General features: G+C 46.1%; 1 protein-coding gene across 1 annotated transcript in view; it reads left to right on the top strand.

Moving 5' to 3' along the window:
* MID2 (midline 2) overlaps window positions 1–22271 on the top strand; it is a 204002-nt gene extending 181731 nt beyond the window's left edge. The window contains exons 7-10 of the mRNA XM_081179434.1: window positions 1420–1563; window positions 9980–10141; window positions 17253–17460; window positions 18953–22271. Coding sequence (XP_081035560.1) covers window positions 1420–1563; window positions 9980–10141; window positions 17253–17460; window positions 18953–19355 — 917 coding nt within the window. The 3' untranslated portion in view covers window positions 19356–22271. The remainder of the gene's footprint in view (window positions 1–1419; window positions 1564–9979; window positions 10142–17252; window positions 17461–18952) is intronic.
* The last annotated feature ends 204 nt before the right edge of the window (window positions 22272–22475 follow it).

Genomic DNA, 22475 nt, shown 5'->3' with positions numbered 1-22475 from the left:
TAGACCACAGCGCCACCCGCGCCCCTAAGGACTTTATATACCAAGAGTAACACACTGAACTTGGCTCAGTAGCAAATAGGCAACTAGTGCATGTCTCTGAGCACAGATGTTAAAGGGTCTTGCTCTTCAGCAACTGTGCTGCAGCATTCTTTACTAACTGCAGCTCCTGGGTCAAGTGCAAGGGAAGCCCCACATGAAATGCATTGCAGTAATCCATATGGGAAGCCCCAAATTCTTCACCCCCTTTATTAAGAAATTCAGAGAATGCCGAGGCAAGGACACAATCTTTTGGGAACAGAGGAATTACATTATACCTGGCCTACCGTATGCAGTATTTGCTCCTCTGGCTGACAGTAACTTTCCAAGTTTTCAGGTGAGGGTCTTTCATATCACCTGCTATCTGATTTTTTGGGTTCTTTTTAAACTGGAGATGCCAGAGCTTGAATATGGGACCTTCCGCATGTTAAACATGTGGCCATCACTGAGCTACAAGCTGGTCTGCTCAATGGTAGTCTGGCACAGCTCTTGTTCGTTTCACTAAGACTTTCACAGGAGAACTTCCCAGGGCATTGTGCTCTGTTTTTAACTCGTAGGACATACAGGATGCCATTAGGATTTTTTCCTCTGGTATCTGAATGCCCTGTGTTATCCCCACATATCACAGGTAACAATGGCATAAGATAAGGTCTTTGGGGAAATGATATGTTTTGAAATCTGCCAGTTAAACAACTTTAAGCAAATTAGATGTCTAGCTTTAGAAGCTGAAGAGCCTGTCAATTAACTGATTAAAGGAGCATGTAATTACATAGAGCAGCATTGCTTAAATGAGTCTTTTTTATCATTGTGAATGAAAGTGACATCCTGTGAGAACTTAAAATTCCCAGCTACCTGCAGCCTTCTGAAGAATTGTGGAGAGGGCAGCCCCATTCTTCCCCCGTCATCATGATGGTTTACTCCTCTGTTTTCCTCCCCACCTCTATATACTTCCTGTGGACACCCCTTATATTTTATTTTAGTCCTTCATGTATTTTGTTAAATGTTTGTCCATCATTTTATATTTTTTTTAAAGGAAAAGTTATGTTAAAAGAGTTGCAGAGCGGGGTGGTGGTGGTGGTTTGCTATGGAATGGTTGCAAGCCAATCAGTGCTATACCAAACTAGCTTCTGTTGCAGTCTGACAGAACAAGTCTTCCGTGAACTCAATCTGCAAGAGTAAACTGCTCACCTGAATTTTGACTCATTGATTACAATTTCCACAGTGCTGGGCTGTTCAAATAACATACTTAATCTAAGTGGATCACTTCTAACCTTTTTTCCCATTTCTAGTGCTTTTATATTTTCTGGTGGCTAACATGACTTCTTTAAGGCATCTCTGAAGCTGCTAACTTTCTGCCTTTTATGTCAACTGTTGCCCCCACAGCACCCAACCCACCATCGGTTCGTGAAGAGCTTTGCACTGCCTCTCATGACACCATCACTGTCCACTGGATCTCAGATGATGAGTTCAGCGTCAGCTCGTATGAGCTCCAGTACACCATCTTCACTGGCCAGGCAAACTTCATCAGTAAGTAGCTGTTGGCTTCCATCTATTTCCTGGACATGTAGTTCAACTCATTCTAGATGGGCCTGCAGTATTTTCCTGTATTTTATACTTTCACCTTTTCACAGCTTTTGCAAATCTTCTGGATCCAGAGCAACCAAGGCTATAGTTCAGAAAACTGAGATAGGTCAGGACTGCTGTTGCTGAAGCAAACAGCTATTGAAATGACAGAGGTCCAGTAAGAGATTCAGTAAGTGACTGGGGATTCCTAAGGAGAGAAAGGGTATATGGAGTATGTGTGACTCTCTTCTTTAAGGGCCCCTCCAGACTGATTTTTCTGTAGGTATATTCTGCAACGTACCATTGACTAATAGTAAATTATTGGTGGATTTATACTGGAATGTCCACATTTTTTTCTTAAGTGACTGCTCAGTGTTGCCACATTATTGTAATCTAGAAGGATGCTCTTGTACTGTAATACAACAGATATAACCCCGCCCCCCTCAAACCCCCAAAACATTTGTGGAATGAAGTGTGTCAGGATTTCAGCAGGAAGCTATGTGACATGTACCAGTTGGAAATAATACTGTATGTGCACCCCAAAAACGTTTGCAGGCACAAGCAGTATCGAGCGTGGCTTCATGTATAACTGACCCAGTGCAACCATGAAAACAAATACAGTGGTACCTCGCAAGACGAACGCCTCGCAAGACGGAAAACCCGCTAGACGAAAGGGTTTTCCGTTTTGGAGGCGCTTCGCAAGACGAATTTCCCTATGGGCTTGCTTCGCAAGACGACAGCCCATAGGGAAATATCCGGGACAGCGGGGAAGCGCAGCGCATCTTCCCCACTGTCCTCGGACCTCCTCCGAAGCCGGGCGGTGGGGCGGGAACACCTGCCCCCGCCGCCCCGCTTCGGAACGCTGCTCCGAAGCGGGGCGGGGGGCGGGAACACCTTCTGAAGGCGGGCGGGGGGCGAAAGTCTTTGTCCCCCCTGCCTGCCTTCCCAGGGGCTTTTACATCGCCCCGGACAGCGGAGAAGTCCTCCGCTGTCCCGGGGCGATTTTAAAATGCCGCCCGCCAGCATTTTAAGATCCCCCGGACAGCGGAGAAGTCCTCCGCTGTCCCGGGGTTTTTTAAAATGCTGGGGGTGGGAAGAAAAGCCCTTGTCCCCCCCCCCCCAGCCTTCAGAAGAGGTCCGGGGACAGACTGTCCCCGGACCTGGTCTGAAGGCGGTTTCCCTAGGAACGTATTAATTGATTTCCAATGCATTCCTATGGGAAACCGTGCATCGCAAGACAAAAAACCCGCAAGACGAAGAGACTTGCGGAACGAATTAATTTCGTCTTGCGAGGCACCACTGTAATCATGAATGCACAATAAAAAGGATGTCCCGAGGGATCTTAAGTAGAAAAGTCTTTCTCTCCCCCACCCCTAAGTAGTTCCAAGTCCTGCTGCTCAGCGACACTTATCTTTGCTCTGTACTTCCTAGGCAAAGGTCCGGACTTTCCAGGCCTGTGTTTGAGTAGTTAGAGCAAAAAAGCTGTGTTTTGCCACTGAATCGGAGCAACAGCAACCCGCTCAAAACCTGATTTCCATTTGCTCTCATTCAGTGGTAAAACACATGTTTTCCCAGTGAAAGTTCTGGGATCAAAAAAACAACAACAAACCATACCTCACTTAGATATGGACCTGGGAAACCCAGACCTGAGCCTAGAAATGCAGCAAAAAGTAAGTGTGGGTGAACCTTTGGTGGTGGTGGTGAAACACACTGAAAGGTTTGGAGTATATAAACTCAGAGGAAGCCCTGGGTCAGGCTATAAGGGTGAGTGTTAGCAAGGCTACCAAGTAAACCTTTAGCCTCAATGTCCCGATGACAGGATCTGCTCGGTTATCTGCTCAACATGGTTGCCTATGGGAATCTTTACTTACCATGGTTAAAATTGGCTTTGAGCCATGTCTCTCCTGCTTTATACAAGCAGATATCAATTCTGAGCAAAGCCCGCAGAGCAACTGCATGACTAGAATAAATATCTGAAGCAAACCTAAAAACACATGAGGTATTCTTTATTAAGCTGTCTATATTTTTTCCCCTAACTACATTCTGTGCTGTGTAAACCAGAGGAAATTCACCCAACAATATCAGCGTGTTGAAAGTGGATTGAGGGGGGTGCATGCAAAGTTTGACACATGGAAAAGGGTTTGTCGGAGGCTTGCTGTTTGACCTGGGCCTTCTGTACCATCACTGAGCTTCTGAAAACTTGAGTGGTTCTGTGGTAAACACAGTTCTGTTGGCGCTTGGAGAAGCTGGCATCATTCAGTGGCTTCTGCACTCAACCCAAGACTCTCTGCACAGCAATTTGATTGTGAATCAAGGCCAGAATATTGCATGACTGTGATTACAGAGTGGAAAGAAGATGGTGTTGTTCGTGAGAATTTAAAGTTAATATTGTAAAGGCAAATCTCTGAGTAGCTTGCTTTATTTCTGGTCTGTAATAGTTTGTTTCCAAGATAGCCCATCAAGAAAGTAATGGAGTTAAACTGCCGGGCAGAGAAGTGTAGCGGCCACAGGTTAACAGGATGTGATGGAGAGAGGGCAGGAAAGCTGATTTCCCAAGACAGTTGTTGTTTATCGGTAATGAAACATGTCCACAGAACAGCCAGCTTCAAACTCTATCATTGCATATCCCTTTTATCCCTCCCCTTCCTTGCCTATCTCTCATCAGTTAAAAATCTTTTTAGTTAAGCAAACAAGCAAACTTTTCATTTGCTAGTTAAAAGTCACTTTAGATAACGTGAAAAGACGCCGTATGTATTTTTCTTTCTTTGTTATACAAGAAAATCTTTAATAAAAACTATTTTTAAAAAAAAAGTCAGTTCAGATGTTCAGGAGGAAATTAATATAGTGTCGTCCTCAAAAGAATATATTGCTTTAGAATATAGGTAGAGTAAACCACATGGTTGAAGCCTCACCCCGATCTGCTATGTTCCTGTATTCAGGGAGAGATTCAACATGGAGAAGTGTTTGAACATGTGAATTCCTATCTGCATTCTGAAATGGCACATTCTTGAAATGTCTGTACTGTTTTTTCCTCAACGCTTGTGTGTAATCCATGGCTGGCTGGCTGGCTGAAACATTGACTAGGTATCCATTGTGCACACACCAAAGAATCCCGTGATTCCCAGCACCCTTTGCAAACTACAGTTTTTGGGATTCCCTTTGGGGTGGGATGTGCTTTAATTGTATGGTGTGCATGTGGCCATTGTGGTGCAGACATAACATTGTGGAGCAGTACACCAATTTAGTGCGAGGAAATAATGGTTACAATATTTGGGAACAGATCGTACATGGGACTTGTGGAAATGAACAGACCCTCTTCTATGCTTTCCTTGTCCTTTCTCTCTTTCCACCAGTGGGAAGATTGCATATCTTCTGTTCCATTGAGGATTGGCCACTCCCAAGGCAACCTTAGCAGAGAGGGTGTGTTAGTGAGGGGAAATGTGAGTTTGGCAGAAGCTTCAATAAGGGTTCCAGGGAGCACAAATCCAGGCAGCCAGGGAAAAAAAAAAGATGAAGAAGAGGAGAGAGTCTGAAGTTCTGCTCTTCACTCTGCTTCTTGATGGGTTGACGACCCAATTTAATTGTTGTGTGCACAGTGGTGGGTGGTCCAGTGAATCACTCCATGTAATGAAACCTAGTCTCTGGAGACCAGCCGTTCAGGGAGTTGTTCTAGCAAGCATGCATTACAGCCCATTTAGAGGTGCGCTTACAGTCAGCTAATAATAATAGGATCGATTTACTTTTTCTCCCTGAATCACATCACAATTCTTATAGAAAACGTCTCTCTTGTCTAATTACTCCTGCGGAAACTTTGTTTGGCAGGGAAGGGATTAACAAGAGGTTGCAAGTGAGAGCTGCCAATGCCTCATTGCTTAACATTCTGTGAAGCCTGTGAGCAAGGAATTAGCACCTTATGGTTCCATGTCTTGATCTCTGTATCCTATATTTGGGGAGGCAGAAAGGCAGGTATGCAAAAAGTATGGCCAGTAGTTCCATTTACAGGACTGTTTCATCAGCTGAATTTGCTCTACTTCTGTAGCCCCAAATTTTGACCACAGTCACCTTCTAACTTGTCAGGCCAGGAAACCCATTTTCCATCCTGTTCTGAAGCTTGGGTCATATCCACACCATTGAAAGCACTCTCATACCTTTAACCATCATGGAGAATCCTGGGAATTGTAGGGTTTTTTAAGGGTTCTGGCACTGTAGCTTTTCTCAGCCTGGTACAGAGAACGATCTTGGACATGGTGTTGGGGTTTATGGGAGTTGTAGTCCAAAACATCTGGAGGACACCAGGTTGAGGAGGACTTACCTAGAGTAGGGATGGGGAACTTGTGCCTCTCTGGAAGAAACAAAGCACTCTGTCTTTCTCTGCCACTCACTTACCTATGTGAAATTTCCCATTGGGTCTCTTGAACCCACAGCCTTGTAGAACAGGAATGGAGAACCTGTGAACCTCCAGGTGTTGGATTACAACTCCCTTAGTGTGCCTATCTTATGGCCAGGGATGGTGGGGAATGTAGTCAACAGCATCTGGAAGCCCCCAGGTTTCAAATTCCTAGCCTAGAGCAAAATAAAAAATGGTGGTACTGTTGTGGAACCCAGCTTCACCCTCTTAGAAATCTCATGTCATATTGCAGCAGAACCCCAAGAGGACCTCAGCAGGGCTTGGTGAGAATTTTCAGAAAATATACGCACAAGCCAGGCCAAGTTCTTTGTTTCCGCTTAAAGCTGTGACTTGCCCTGCCAGTACTGTAGGAAAGGCAATGAATCTCTCCCAACCCCCTTTGTGAGCCACTAAGCTTACTCCAGGCACACTGGTGTGTACAATTATCAGTTTGTTAATTAGCTAGTCTAATTGACTAAAAAAAAGCAGATCCCTTAACAGAATTCGACATCTGCCCCTTTATTTTGTTTTACTACTCAATCTTTGCAAGAGAGCCAGCCGCAAAGCTAGTTCAAACCCAATATATAACAAGGGACTTCGGTGTCCTACCAGTTGGGTTAATCAATTTTTAAAAAACCTTGGGAATGGCTGAAAAGGTGTTCCCGTTTAATCAAGTAGCAGGGACTTTAGAAAAATGTTTTAAGCAAGTGCTCATAAAAACTGGAAGTAGCTAGTGCCATCTTTAGAGGCAACCTCTCAGCTGTTGCCAGACAAGAGCAACTGCCTCCTGTAAGGCAATGCATGGCGTACATGCACACCACCTGAAAACAAAGAAAATACTTCAGAAATATTGTTTCTATTAGCATGCAAATTTGTGCAATTTAATTGATAACTAATTTAATTGATATAATTGTTAACATTCCGATAATTGGGTTGCAGCTCCATTAACTTTTAATACCCATAGCATACATATAGATCACATTTCAAGCACATCCCTCCTCAAACAAACAAACAAAACAAAACCATCCTAGGAACTGTAGTTTAAAGCCTTCCAGAGCTACAGTTCCCAACATCCTTAACAAACTACAGTTCCTAGGGATGGGTGTACATTAGCAAACATCAAGCCTCTCTAGAAATACTTTCTTCTTTTATACAGAGCAATGCTGTGCTAGACAAAAGCAGCACTTTTCCATGTAGGCCTTTGTGCCACACAAGTACTGCCTCCCAGATAGGACATAGCAGTTCTGGATCATGACTACAGTGGGGCATTTGCCAGTCTGCTTTAGAGCCCAGCATTGTGTTATCTGAATACACAGCTTTGGACTACCTACTTTTGGGTTAAGGCTTGTCTCCTTGCCAAGGCTGAACTCTTCCAGCTTGTACACCCTCTCATTATTAACCCAGGTTATATTTGCAGCAACCTTTCAAACACCCTGCATGAGTGTTTATGCCACCCTAATTTAAGGAATGGGACGTGGGTGGCGCTCTGTAAACCACAGAGCCTAGGACTTGCCAATCGGAATGTCGGCGGTTTGAATCCCCGTGGCGGGGTGAGCTCCCATTGTTCGGTCCCAGCTCCTGCCCACCTAGCAGTTCGAAAGCACGTCAAAGTGCAAGTAGATGAATAGGTACCACTCCGGCAGGAAGGTAAACGGCATTTCTATGCGCTGCTCTGGTTCGCCAGAAACAGCTTAGTCATGCTAACCACATGACCCGGAAGATTTCCGCCGGCTCCTCGGCCTATAGAGTGAGATGAGCGCTGCAACCCAAGAGTCGTCTGCGACTGGACCTAATGGTCAGGGGTCCCTTTACCTTTACCTTTAAGTTAAGGAATAAAGTACTTCACTTATGTACAGTTCCCGCAGCCATGCCTCTGGGAATTTGATACAGGCTCTGGGAATTAGATAAAAACAATTTTGCACCCAGGCTGAAAAACGAACATGTGTCTATCCCATATCCCTCTGCTTTGAGAAAGTATGAGCAGCATCACTTCTACATAGGATGCTGCGCTCATCCATTTGTGCCCAGGAGGACAGAGGGAGATACAGTACAACCCTATGCATCATGTCTACTAAGCCCCATTGAGTGCAGCGGGACTTAATCCTAGATAAATGGGAATAGAATTGAAGAATCACACTCTTTTCAAGATACCTACATCATTAGTATTTCAACCTTTGACAGGGAAATCAGTATTAAGCTACTACTGGATCTTTTGCTGCCTAACACTAAGATACTACTGATGCAGATGTTGCTTTTTTCAAACAAACAAACAAACAAGCAAACAAACAAACAAACAGGCTTTTAAAAATCGTATTGAAATTTCCATTTTGCAGTTAAAAATCTTGTACTTTTTTGCATGTCCTTTTTTTTTTTTTTTTGTCTAAGAACTCACCCAGATCTTGGATTCCTTTAGGTGCATACATTGCTTGATGGCTGTATCACCCTCTGGGTCTCACTGGGTTACATGATCCAGAGTTACAATGGGAAGGAAGAAATTAGTATTGCTGGGTCTGCTGACCCAGGCAGTTAATAATACAGCTGTTATCTCCTATTGCTGCACTTCTTCCAGGGCCCTTCAGGTTGTAGGCAGAGCCAGATAATCCACTTCCTGCATTTAGCCTGCACATCTTATCTTCTTCTTGGCTTTGTTATCTCCCTGCCGACTTTCATAGATGCTTCACTGTCCTGCTAGATCAGGCCAGCATCCTGTTTCCAAAAGTAGCCAGCCAGATGTTTCTGGGAGCCTCCCAAGCAGGGCATGGAAACAGCAGCCCTCCCTGGAATGTTTTTTGATCCGTCTCCAGAACTCTTGCATGTTTTCTCCTCAAGCAAGAGTTATGACAACAGGCTGCCAATGATGTGACCTCCAGCCCGTTTGGCCACCAAGGGGCCCTCTTGGCTGGGCCAGCTTGGCCTTAATGAGCTTAGTTCCCATGGCATAATGAAACGAGCCACTCTCTGCTGCTTCTTTTCTTTTGCTCTCCCTCCTGCAGGCTCCTCTGAACCTGCCAGGCAAGAGATTAAATCAACTGAAAAGATGCACACTCTCAGCCTGCCTTGCACTTGCCTCCTCCATTGCTTTCTGTCTCTGTTACCAGATGTTAGACCACTCTCTGGATTAGACAGATTTATTGGGGGGGGGGGTAGGTTCCAGCAACAGGCAGTGGCCATGATAGCTAACTATAGGGATGCTGGTGATAATGTAATTTGGTCCACGTTTTTAAGTGAACCAGCTTTAATCTACACTTCCCATATTGACAGTGCAGGCGCTCGTCACATTTTCTAGTGCAGGTATCAGGTTTTTTAAATAACAACAACAAAAACAAAAAAGTGTTCCAAAATGCATATCTTGCAGGCTAAATGTATCATTGAGGGAGAAATGTGTACAAAATGCACGTTTTGGGGCAAAATGTGTGCCATTTAAATGCTCGTTTTTGTGCAGGCTTAAAAGCAGGATGGCGATGGGTGGGAAACAGGATAGAAATACAGTGGTACCTTGGGTTACAGATGCTTCAGGTTACATACGCTTCAGGTTACAGACTCAGCTAACCCAGAAATAGTACCTCGGGTTAAGAACTTTGCTTCAGGATGAGAACAGAAATTGCACGGTGGCGGCACGACGGCAGTGGGAGGCCCCATTAGCTAAAGTGGTGCTTCAGGTTAAGAACAATTTCAGGTTAAGAACGGACCTCCAGAACGAATTAAGTATGTAACCAAAGGTACCACTGTAACTTAACGGCTGAACACCTGCAAAACTGACATGGTCCGGAAATTGGTTGATCTGTCCCTCTCTAGCTAATTGGAACTTCTGTATCCTGAGAGAGGATGCTTTGGAATTCCAGTTGCTGGGGAATGAGCGCCGAGGGGCACCTGGTGCTTGCTTGCTTGCTTGCTTCCAAGAGCCACCTTGTTGCCCCTTGTGGGAGGCAGGATGCTAGTCTCAATGGGCCTTTTGCAGACCTTTTCTGATATCCTCTGTGCTCCCTCCTGCAGGCCTCTACAATTCTATGGACAGCTGGATGATCGTCCCCAACATCAAGCAGAATCACTACACAGTGCATGGGCTGCAGAGTGGCACGAGATATATCTTCCTCGTCAAGGCGATAAACCAGGCTGGCAGCCGGAACAGCGAACCCGCCAGGCTCAAGACAAACAGTACGTGTCTCCAGGCATGCCTTTCTTCCAAGCAGCAAATGAAGTCATGGTGTGAATGGGTTGCATTCAAAGCTCCTTTACAGATGCATGGTTTGCTCAGGGCTGTAGTCTTAGCTCAGGAACTCCCCTGCAGTGTGTGTCACCTTTGGGGAACCCTGTCCATCTCGACAATTTCTACAAAGTGGACAGTTATTCAGAACTCATTCCTAGAGATGCCCTGGTCCCTGGATTTTTGGCCGCTACTGAGGCTCCATGAACAATGGATCTCTGTTTAGGGATGCTGGGCTCACTTAGTGTCTCAATTTAGGCTGCATTGGGCTCCTTTTGTTGGCAGGATTGTTGTGGCCCCTGTAATGTGTATGGGTTGCTCGTGCGTAAGTTGCCGCCTCTCCAGGCTTTGTTGCCTTGCTAAACCTTTCAGTCTGGACAGCCCTTCAATTCGTGGCTGCCTCAGTCGCTAGCAGAATCCGTCAGTGGGCGTTTCTTAAATCTTTTCCAACATAAAAGTTGTTTGACACCCAGTCTCCTCCTACTCTCTCTGCGCGGAAGTCTTCTGCGCAGGGTGGGCGTGGGTAGCGGAGGACCCGTGCTCTCCCCGCTGGTGTCCGGTGAAGAGTCCTGGAGCCCTCTCGCCGATTCCCCCATCAGCCCCTCTATATCCCTGGTGTTGCGCTGATTTGCTTCCCCATCTGCGGAGCTGCCTCTCTCCCTGCTGGGCCCTTCTCCAGCATCATTTGAGAGCCTTCCCTCCGCCTCTAGCTCCGATGTCAGTTCCCTGACAGCCCCCAACTGCTGGCTTCCTAGTTCTTCTATGGTAGACGAAAGCAAGGTGGGGACAAGGGCGAAGATACCCCTGCTGGCTGCAAAAGGGGATGGGAAGGCAGTGTTGGGATGAAACAGGCCAGGGGAGCAGAGACACATGGTGACATCCAAGGGCCTGACATACACTGGGCATGACTAAATGGATGGTGAAAATAGTGCTGCTTCTCCATAAAATTCCACTTGGAACATTCTAGGTTCCAGACTCTGAACCATTCAGAGGCAGTGCTGGCTTAGGCTAATAGGAGTTGTAGTCGAAAACATCCAGAGGTTTCCAAGTTGGGGAAGGCTGAGTTCAAGGGTCTCTGCACATAGCTAGATGGATGCAGCAATTGTGCCATTATTATGACATTGACTTCCTCAAATTAAGGAAGTTCATGGGAGGGACGTTTCCCGTGGGGTGTAGGAAGCTGCCTTGCACTGAATTAGACCATTGACCCATCTAGTTCAGTATTGACATTCCCAGCCCTACCTGGAAATGTCAGGAATTGAACCTGGAACCTTCTGCATGCAAAGCTCTACCACAGAGCTCTGGCCCTTCCTCTTCTCCTTCCTTTCCAGGAATTCCCCCACTCCCCATCTCACTTTACTCAATAGGGACCCCAGTTCCTCCACAGAGGCATTTGGGGTGTCACAGCTGGCTGCATTGGGGAAGAGGAAACAGGAAGCTTTTCTTCTATGAATTTCTATAAGTTAACAGAGGGTCCAAGTCACTAGACTTTTGACAGTAGTGTGAAGGTAGGCAATGCATATAGGGAGAACAGAGACAGAGATGGAAGGTGTCAGGTTGTACAAGAAATTCTGGTGCACCATGCTCTGTCTTATAATTTGGCTCAGCCTTGCACAGCCAGCAGAAGCTGAGTTTTCTGTGGGGACCCCCTCCCTAATTTTCCAGAAGCTCTGCCTCTCTCTGTTTTGCTTGATGTTTCAATCCTGTCCTACCTGCTGTACTTGAATGGGTGTTTTAAAATGATTTATTGCTTCCTACCACTCCCATCACTCCCTGAGAAGGCACATTGTGTGGATATAAATACCAAATAAAACTTGCCCCGCATGTTGGAGACAAATGGCTCAGCTTTGATGAAAAACCAAACCATAGACCTCACTCTCTTTTTATGGTTTTAATCACTTGGATTTTTGCGTGGGCTCCAAAGAGGATTGAATTGTTTGCTTGACAGATAAGCCGAGTGCTAACAGACCACCTCCGTTGGAGGGGAGTAAACATGCGTCAATAAATTGCTGAGAATTAAGGATATGGGTAAGGTGGGGTGGCTAGGCCAGCCGCCCTTTCTGCCAGTCAGCTGAGAGATTAGGATGCAGCTAAGTGCTCCACAGAGAAACTCCATTTGCTAGATTAACTGAGCACCCAATCAAAGGCTTGGTTCAGATTCTTTGCTGTGGATCTGTCAGCTTTTGACTTCCTACGCTTGTCAAATAAGGAGCAAGAGATTTCAAGAACGTGCTGCTGAAATTCCAAGCCTAGCGATTATATTGCCGATTTGAAATAAAGAGTCTTGTTGCAGAAACAGTGCTGCTCCTCACCCCCCACCCCACCCCGCTGTCACGCCAGGAAGATTGCTTGGCCTTTGAAACTGTACTGGCATCTTCCAGCCCCCGAGGGGATGAGTAGAAGGGCATTCGAATGGAGAGATGCACAATCACTATTGTGGCTCTCCGATGTTACCCGGCCTCTTAATTAAAGTTGTTCCAAGGGGTCCTGCAGGACACATCTGCAAGAAAGAGTTCCACAAACTAGAAGGGTACTTTGCCAGATGCCAGGATCTTGTGAAAGGTAGCTTGGCCATTTTCCTTTGGGATGATGTTCCTAGGTGGGCTGCAGATGCTTACATTTGATTTTCTGTCGGGGTAACTGGATAGAAAGCAAAGAGTAGTTGTTCCACTGAGACCATTCTGAACTCAAGGAGCAAGATTTGCTCAACTGAGCCATTCATACCCAACCCAAAGCTTGCCTGTGCCTTAATTTCAAGCACTCCCAGTGCTTGCTTTTCCCAGAAGGCAGGATTTGAATTATGCATGGGCAATTGGCAGGGCACTTTGAACTGTTCTCTGCATGCCATCTTGTGACTATTGCTGAACCACCACATCTTTCTTGCCATTGGTAATTGGGAGAGTAGGATACCTACTTATCATCATATTTAGAAGATATGTTTCCCCCTCCTTGAAATAAACCCTGCCATCCAATCCTGCCACATATCTCCTGTTTTTGTACTTGTGGCTTGCATTCATTTATGTGTTTAGTATTTTTCATCTTTTCCTAAAATATTGTCTTCCCTGCACTCCAGGGAAGAGTGCTCACAGGCACTCTTGCAATATCAAAAGTCTGTAAAAGCCATTGATAACAGGAAGGGGAAAAACACATAAAATAAACATTCAACAGCTTTAATGCTCAAAAGCCCCCCACCCTCAGTAGATGAGTCTGACAGCTCCCCACCCCCACAGAAAACCAACAGTGATCTGCTCAGGTGGGCTTTGTCTGCACGTCTGCTTCTGTTGAGCAATAGAAGTATTCTGTTATTGCCCCTCCAGAAAATGCACATGTACACTCTCCTGTCATATAATTGTTCAAGAATTTGCAGAACTCGGCTACGACTGAAGTCAGTAACTCCACAAAGCTCAAGAACACCCTTGAGGGGAAGCTGGCATACTGCAGTACCAGCTGGGCTCAGAGACCTGCCCGTTATCAGCAGCAGCATATTAACCAGGATAGGTTCTGAGAAACTCTTGAGATGTGCAGCTGCAGATGGCCAAAACTGGCAGATGGGCGGCGGCCCCGCCTACCCCCTCGGAACAGCCTGTCTGGTGGTGCTTTCCTCAGGTTGCACAGTCTTTCCCAATGTGATTGCGGTGGAGATGGTGGCTGCAATGAATCTTGTGAAGTGGGTGGAGAAATAGATCTGCCCAACAGCCCCACCCCCATGAACCAACGTCAGGTGTGGAGCAGATAGAATTCTGATGGAAACAAGAGTTGGTATTTATGGTTGCTGCCTTCTGCCTCCAAACAATACATAATTGATTATATATTTTCCCACACACACACATTTTTTTATTTTTTGCATTGTGTTTTCTATGCATTGAAATGAGTGTGGTGGAATAACGTAATGGCAATGTAACTTAACAGAATTTCTATAAGTTGCATAGGTTAGGTAACTTTGCCACAGCAGGGAGCAAGATGAATAAAGTGGATTTTTATGGAGGACCAACTGCAGAGGCATGGAAACTGTGCTGCATGCCATGAATACAAGACAGACCTGAAAATGATGCCGTCTTACATCCTTAGGGGGCAGGTGGGCATAGTTTAGACTCATGCGCTAGAGATTCCCCACTGCTCTCATGAGAATTTCTTTTACTGGAGCTGACCAAAGTTCCAACCAGTGCTGCATTCTGTCTCTTAATGGAAGGCTTTAAAAAGAGGGCTAGAGAAACTCATGAAGAATATGGTCACCTGTCTACTAGCCATGATGCCTACGTTCTACCTGCACTGTGGTAGGCAGTATGTCTCTGAATGCCAGTTGTTGGTAATGACAAGTGATCACAAAGCTCATATCACAAAGCTTGGTAATCACAAAGCTCATACCAATAACAAACTTAGTTGGTCTCTAAGGTGCTATTGGAAGGATTTTTGTTTTGTTTTGTTTCGACAAGTGAGGAGAGCTGTGTTGATCTCGGGTCCTACTTGTAGACTTCACATAGGCTGACCACTGTGAGAATAAGATGCTGGGGGAGACGGGTGGATTGTTAAGCCAAACTGAGAATTTTAACTCAATGAAGCGACTCTTCATAGTCTCTTTGCAGACTACAGTTCCCAGGATTCTTTGGGGGAAGCCGCGGCAGTTTGAAGTGGCATTATTCTGCTTTAAATGTGTAGTGCAGACGGGGCCACTGTCTTAAGCAATGGAATATTCCCCCCTCCCACTGTTGTGCACAGGTTTGGAAAGTGTGCACTTTGATGGCTGAGGGCTGAGTCTTGCCACGGTCGCCTGGCAGAATCTACAAAAAAAGCCCCTCATTTTCTGCCTTTGATTGGTTTCTGCAGCCTGAGCCTGCATGTGAGGAAAAGTCCCTTGAAGGCGAGACCTTCCATCGGTGCTGGAAAAATTACTGTGAAGCCGCGAAGGCGTGCTTTCCTGTAGGATGTAATAACAGAGCGTCTGTTGTGGGGAGTGACTGTGGATGTGGGCGAGAACGACTAAATGATGCATTGATGGTCTCTGCCGCTCTGTAAGACTATTACACCAGCACTTAAGGGGGCTGTGCTCTCCCTGCAATGTGCCTGAATAACTCCCATTAATGTTAATAGAGAATAAAGCCCTTAAGGAATTCACTTAGATCCGACTTTCGCCTGCTTTGCTGGGTCTCCATCTCCATTTCTGTCCCTTGCACAAATATCTCTCTGGCTGTCTGTTAGCAACCACAGAGCAGAAAGATCTGTCTTTAAAAATGTGAGGAGGCTGTAGCTCAGTGGCAGAGCATCTGCTTTGCAATGCAGAAGGTCCCAGGTTCAGTCCCCAGCTTCTCCAGGTGGGGAGAGACTTCTGCCAGGAAGAAATAAAAGAAGCAATAGAAATGCAATTGAAAATCAACATTAATGTTTAATACAATGGACGTGTGCCATCTCCCTTCTTCAACTACAAATCAACAGACACATGTGGACCACCTGAATGAAGCTTAGACCACATGTAAGACTTGATAGATATATTAGCCCTGTTGGATCTCTGGAATGGAGAAATGACCAGGATGGTGGACATGATCGCTTCTGATCATCCCCTCTCATGAAGTGGATCCAAACCAGCCTCCTGGTTCTCTGGGGAGCTAGTGACAATGAATTGCATGAGACGGCAACTAGAGTGATGTTGGTGGAGTCTCTTTGAAGACCTATTCTGTAGCAGTGTGAACTGTGAATAAACCTTTTTCTCTATGCCTCCATTGCATCAGTGAGGAGCTGTCCAGCATAGCTGTTTTCAGTGCTCAGGGATCTTTTACACTCTGGCCCACATAAGGAGAATTTAGACCACTTGAAGACCTGCTGTGAACAATTTGCTCAGCACTTCTATGACAAAATCACCCTTCTGACTTGGATACTATAGTTGATACAGGTCTGGTGGATGTAACTTTGGCCTCTGCTTGTCCAGTGTTAATGATACATTCCAATTTGTACAGCCTGAGGATGTGGACAGGATCCTTAGAAATGTGAGAACAAATGGAAACTTAATTCAAATAGGACGGGTGCTCTTGGTCAGCTGGAAGGCAGAGCAGGGAATAGGGATTCAGCCTAGGCTGGATGGGGTAGCCCTCCCCCTGAAGACACAGGCTTGCAATTTGGGCTTGCTCCAGGACTCAGCCCTGAGCACGGATGCCTAGGTTTCTGTGGTTGCCAGGAATGCACTTGTACAGTTAAAGCTGGTGCGCCAGCTGCGCTCATTTCTTGAGATGCCTGATTTGGCCACATTGACACATAAAATCGTAGAGTTGGAAGGGACCATGGGGGTCATCTAGTACAGCCCCCTGCAATGCAGGAATCTTTTGCCCAACGTGGGGCTCGAACCCATGACCCTGAGATTGTCATGCTCTACTGACTTGAGGTATCCCAGCATGCCTTAGTTACATCCCTTTGGTCTACTGTAACATGTGGAGCTGCCTTTGAAAAGTGCTCAGAAACTTCAGCTGGCTCAAAGAGCTGCAGCCAGATTGTTGACTGGGGCTGGTTATAGGGAGCCTTCTATAGTCCTAAAGTGGGCACTTGCATTCCCTTCCTTAAAGCCAAGCCAACAGGGACAATAGTTCTGATTGGAAATGAAACAAACAAACAAACCTGGGAGTTTTGGAACTCCTTGTCTTAGGAGGCTCATAAGCCTTCTCATCCAGCCTCCAGAAATACTGCATTACCCATAATTTTTTATGCTACTGCCTTATCCCCAGAGCATGTTTATGATTATTCAACCTTTAGTAAGCCATCTTCTCATAATTGGTTTTGTTTTTTGTATGTATGTATGTATGTATGTATGTATGTATGTATGTATGTATGTATTTTTAGAATATTTGTACCCCACTCTTCAGCCAAAAAAGGCTCCCTGAGTAGCTTACAATCAATTAAAATAAAACTTATCATTACAATTATTACTATGGTTGTAAGCAGCTCTGGGTTCCTCTTTTGGGCTCTGAAAGTGGGAAATAAGCAAAGCAAGCAAGCTGCTGGGAGGGGTGGGGGCCTCTGTACCTTTTTAAAGTTTCGCTTTGCCCTGCGTCACCTTCGTTCTCTTTCTGGTCCTCATAGGCCAGCCCTTCAAACTGGACCCCAAAATGGCACACAAGAAGCTGAAGATCTCCAACGACGGGCTCCAAATGGAGAAGGACGAGAGCTCCCTGAAAAAAAGCCACACTCCCGAGAGGTTCAGCGGGACAGGATGCTATGGTGCCACAGGCAACATTTTCATTGACAGCGGCTGCCATTACTGGGAGGTGACAGTCGGCTCCTCCACCTGGTAAGTGGCTCTGCTGTTGGTGCTGAGCCTAACCTAGAATAAGCAGGGGCACGGTGCCTGGGAGGAAGAAGGGGTGGGCCTGTCTCCCTTTCGTTTACTCGGAGAGCTGAGTCACCAGGCTTATAGTCCAGGCATAGATTGCTGGTTTATTGTGCCCATCAGCAAGGAACCTGCTACTTCCCAACGGCCCTGCCAGCCAGATCCCCTTTGCAATACCTGTGTAGGGGCAGCAGAAGCTGTTGGGAACTGCTCTTGCTTTGAAAACGCATACCTCTAAGAATGCCGTTTTCATCAAGTCTCTTTCGCTGAAGGGCTTCATTTAAAAGCACACGTCGGCAGCGAGAGCAGCGCAGGCTGTGTGTGTACTCTTCCAGGTACGTGAGCCTCGGCGCTGCTCACTCTGCGCTGCAGGGAGGGAGGGCACATATAATTGAGCCAGGGAACGGCTGCTGTGATTCAAAGCGAGCCTCGGGGCACATGTCACACAGAAATGCATTGATCAAAGGCACAGCGGGGGGTGGGCAGGGGGGTGGGCTTGCATCTTCCAATGGTTACCACTGAAACATAGTGTCTCTCTCTCTCTCTCTCTCTCTCTCTCTCTCTCTCTCTCTCACACACACACACACACACACACACACACACACACACACCAGTTTTCCAATTGAATTGCCCTCCTCTGAGCCAGCATCCATTCTTATTTTGTCCCCACCCACAACAAAAAGCGCTGGGTTCTACCTGGTTGGTCCATGGCCAGAGAACCACTTCAAATTTTGCGCAAGCCCATTGTTTACACTTTGCTCTCATTGCATGTATTGTCACTGAGCCTTAGCTAGGTGCTTCAGTGGTAAGTTTGATCAATGGGTTTTGATTTGTAACCTGCCTACAAAGGCTTAGAGTGGGGAAGGACTGCAGCTCAGTGGCAAAGCGTCTTCTTTGCATGGAGAAGTTCCCAGTTTCACTGACCGGCATCTCCAGGTAGGGCCAGGTGAGACAACAACAGTATAGTTGGATGAAAACGAGCAGCTTATTTGACTTGCACGATTGAGATGGTTCTCCTTTTTCAAAAAGAGAGTGGGGATTTAGAATCTGATCTTCCCTGGTTGAAGTCCAGCACCTGGGTTGCATGCACAGCATATATATAAAGCATGTGACTTCTCCCAAAGAATCTTTGGAACTGTAGTTTGTTAAGGGTGCTGAGAATTATAGCTCCGTGAGGGGTAAAATGCAAACTCCAGAATTCTTCAGGGGAAATCATATGCTTTAACTGTATGGTGTGTACACAGCCTTAGACTCTGTGCCAGACTGATTGAATTGATTTAGACAGCAATACCCTGCTCACTTACCTGGAAGTAAACCAGGTAACTTGAATGGGCTTACTTCTGGGTAGACATGGTTAATTTTAAGATTGCACCACCAGCCCATGACTTCCAGTTCTTATCTCTTGTTTCAGCTAGTCTCTTGAATGCCACTGTTTGTTTTTTTGCCTCTCCAGGTATGCAATTGGCATCGCCTACAAATCAGCCCCCAAGAATGAGTGGATTGGCAAGAACTCCTCCTCCTGGGTCTTCTCCCGCTGCAACAACAACTTTGTGGTGCGGCACAACAACAAGGAGATGCTGGTGGACGTTCACCCGCAGATGAAGCGCCTGGGCATCCTCCTGGACTATGACAACAATGTGCTGTCCTTCTACGACCCGGCCAACTCTCTCCACCTGCACACCTTCGAGATATCTTTCATCCTGCCGGTCTGCCCCACCTTCACGATTTGGAACAAATCTTTAATGGTCATATCAGGTCTGCCCGCCCCAGACTTCATAGACTACCCCGGGCAGCAAGAATGCAACTGCCGACCGCAAGAGTCCCCATACGTATCAGGGATGAAAACCTGCCATTGAGTCAGAAAGGCCCTTCCCTTCCAGCCCAAGCCTCAGGAACTTCTGTGCAACTAGGCTGGAAGGTGGGCTTCTGCTTCCTATCGTGGTGAGCAGCATCTTGCCACACTGGGCTAGCTTATATCCTAAGGAAAACCCACCTCTTTGGCACACCCTCTTGGAGGAGTGTGGGTGGTGTTTCGTGAACTGGATTTTGTTTTTGTTTTTATTTGGTAGCACTACTGAATTTTCTCCGATGGGAGTTGGCATGCCTTGCTCATTTCTGGTGGGGAAAAGGGTGTCATGGCAGGGCTTTGGGTGGGTCGGTCCCTTCTTGGTTGCCAGGAAGTTGAAAAGCAAGACCCTTTTTTTCCTTTTCTTTTTTCTTTTTTCTTTTGTGTGGAAAGAGTGTTCTTGGAACACCTAGTAGTTCCCAGCTCGCCATTTTGAGAGGGTGCCAAACAGAATTGGAACCCAAGCTGTTACCTAGAAAAGACAAGATTGTCACACATATTTAGCGTCACAGGTATCAATCTTAGAGATGGGTCATCTTGCCCACCTGCAGGTGTTGCCTCCATGCATTTGGACTGTGTGTGGAGGAGGAAATGGGACCACAGCTGATATACCCACTCACAATACTATATACCTGAGTCTGGGAACTCAGCACATGGTCTGCAAAGGGCCATAGGCCTTCTGTGCCATTGGAGCTCTGATCACGTGAGGACCTACACAAGTACTGCTGTGTTGGCTCCTCAGGCATTGCACTGAGCATGCATATGGCAAGCAGCTCCCTGGGGTGCCCCGTTTCAGGGCCGGAACCAACAAGCAAAGTCCTACATACAATCCTCCACACATCACCCAGTCATCTGAAAGAGCTCTGTACTGATAAGAATCCTGTGGCTCTGCAGAAGTTGGTGGATGACAACTCACAACATCCCTGCCCCTGGGCCATGCTGGCTGGGACTGATGGGAGCTGGGATCCAGCCACCTCTGCGAGGCCACAGTTTCCTCATCACTGTGATAAAAGACATGGAGGCAACATCTGCAGAGGATTATTGTATAAATGGACTGTGTACATGCTGGAAAGCCTTGGCGCAGCAAGTCCATGCATGTTCACCCCGAGTAGGATCTGGTGATCCCATGTGGCATTTTACTGGCAGATTTATTTTGTTCCCTGAGCAGAAGTGCCTTTCATGTAAGGGTTTTGTGAACGTATGAAACAGTCCATAGTATCACAAGGAATATGCTGCGTTCAGAAAAGGGGAGGCGTAGTCCACGAAGCCTGAAAGACCATGACTACTGTGCCATATCTGGCTTCTGAGATGCAGTGGTGTCTCCCTTTGCTCCCTGGACAACAGGGACTCTTTCAAGCATCTGTCTGAGTTTGGCAGGAGCTTCACCACAGGAAAAGGGGGTGGTTGTTTTAAAAAACCCGCGCACATTTAAAACATAAGAAGGGAAGTTTAGCGCACACTCTAGTCCAGTGGTTTACTTGTTAACATGGGATCCCAACTGGCAGAGGCTACTTCTTTGTCCAGTGGCTCCTGCTTCTTTCAAGACCATATCCTGTGTGTAGCAAATGTCGTCACTGGCTTTCAGTCTGCAAAGAGTATCCTAGAGCCTTTAGAGCACAGCCAGGAGCTCCTTGTTGTTTCCAGAGACGTTGTGCCAGATGACACAGCGACCCAAAGAAGGGGCTTTGGGTGGGAATTCTAGGCAAAAGCACTGGATGGAGCAGAGTGAAAGGTATTCCCCCTTTGCCCAGCGTAAGCGGAGGGAAGATGGCACTGTTTATGCTTTCTTTTCGGGAGTGGCTGGTGTTAGTTCTGTGGCCTGTAGCAGTAGAAGAAAGCAAACAAATCCTAGGAGTGGAATGTACAGGCTCAACTCCTGTCAGTTTCAGAACCTGTGCCCAGCAAGTGGTTGGCATTCCTCTCTGCGAAATCGGTAACTGTAAGATGGTAGCAATGGTGCTTAGATGGCCTTAAAGTGGGCTTAGTTAAATTTAGTTTTTGTTGCCTCAAGGCTACTGGCAGGATCCTGAGGCACGCTCTTGTGTTTGCTGCTGAATTTATCTGCCAGATTCACAAGGCATGACTGCCTTTCAAGTTTTTCTTTCAATTGTATTATTGATATGGACCTCAGCTTTAAAAACAGAGGTGGTTTTTTTGTTTTTTGTTTTGTTTTGTTTTTTTGTTTGTTTTTTTGTTTTGTTTTGTTTTGCTTTGCTTACTCCAGAAAGGAGATCTAGAGCATTGGTTTTCAGCTGGTGGGTTGAGATTCCCTTTTGGATCTGATCTAAGATGGGTCACAACAGCAGCACCAGTACCATGCAAATAAATGACAGTGTATATAGATATATATAGATTATTATTTTTTAAATCCCCAAATGCATGTTTGGGTTAAGATGGGTCCTGGGTCTGGAAAAGTTGAAGACTACTTACCTAGGGAATAAGTGAACCTAGAAAACACACACACACACACACACACACACACGACCGCCAAAAGAAGAAGAAAATAATCTACATCCCCATAATGATTTTGCATTTAGAAATCCAGGATCACCTTCCTTAATGCTAATATACAGTTATTCTTTTATCACTTTCAATTCCATGGTGCATGGTTTTGCACAGAATCCAATAATCTGGCTTGAATTTCTGAGGATCTCAGCTTTCTTTGAGAAAGGGGGATAAAAGGGTAACTAGCCACCAAATAGTAGTCACAGAAACATTGGAAAGCATGGGAGCGAAAAAAATCTACAGAGATTGCCACAATTTGAGAGGTAGAATACTCATTATTGGCTTTTCTTTCTCTGCCGTGTGTCCTCCAATTGTGCTTCTGGACCACAACAGATCTTCATGTCTCCTTGCATTACCCACTTTCTGGGAACATTCCCCTCCCCTGCCACACACACACACACACACACCAAAAAGAAAAGAACACCTTCTGGAAATTCCCAGTGCTAGGATTGAGCTACTAAAGCTGGGACATTATGCAAGATAAGGAAGCGCTCTGTTCAAACGTAATAATGCATTTGCATCAAGAAACAGCACAATCTAAAGTCAGAGTAAATTATGCAGAGTTTGTGGGGAGGGAGTTGGATATCTTATCTGAACAGCAGCATCTGTGCTGGGGGGTGTTCCA

This window comes from Podarcis bocagei, assembly GCF_964188305.1.
Source record: "Podarcis bocagei genome assembly, chromosome: Z".
Classification (NCBI taxonomy): domain Eukaryota; kingdom Metazoa; phylum Chordata; class Lepidosauria; order Squamata; family Lacertidae; genus Podarcis; species Podarcis bocagei.
Note: the sequence above shows the minus strand (reverse complement) of the source record. Positions and strands in the feature narration are given on the sequence as shown.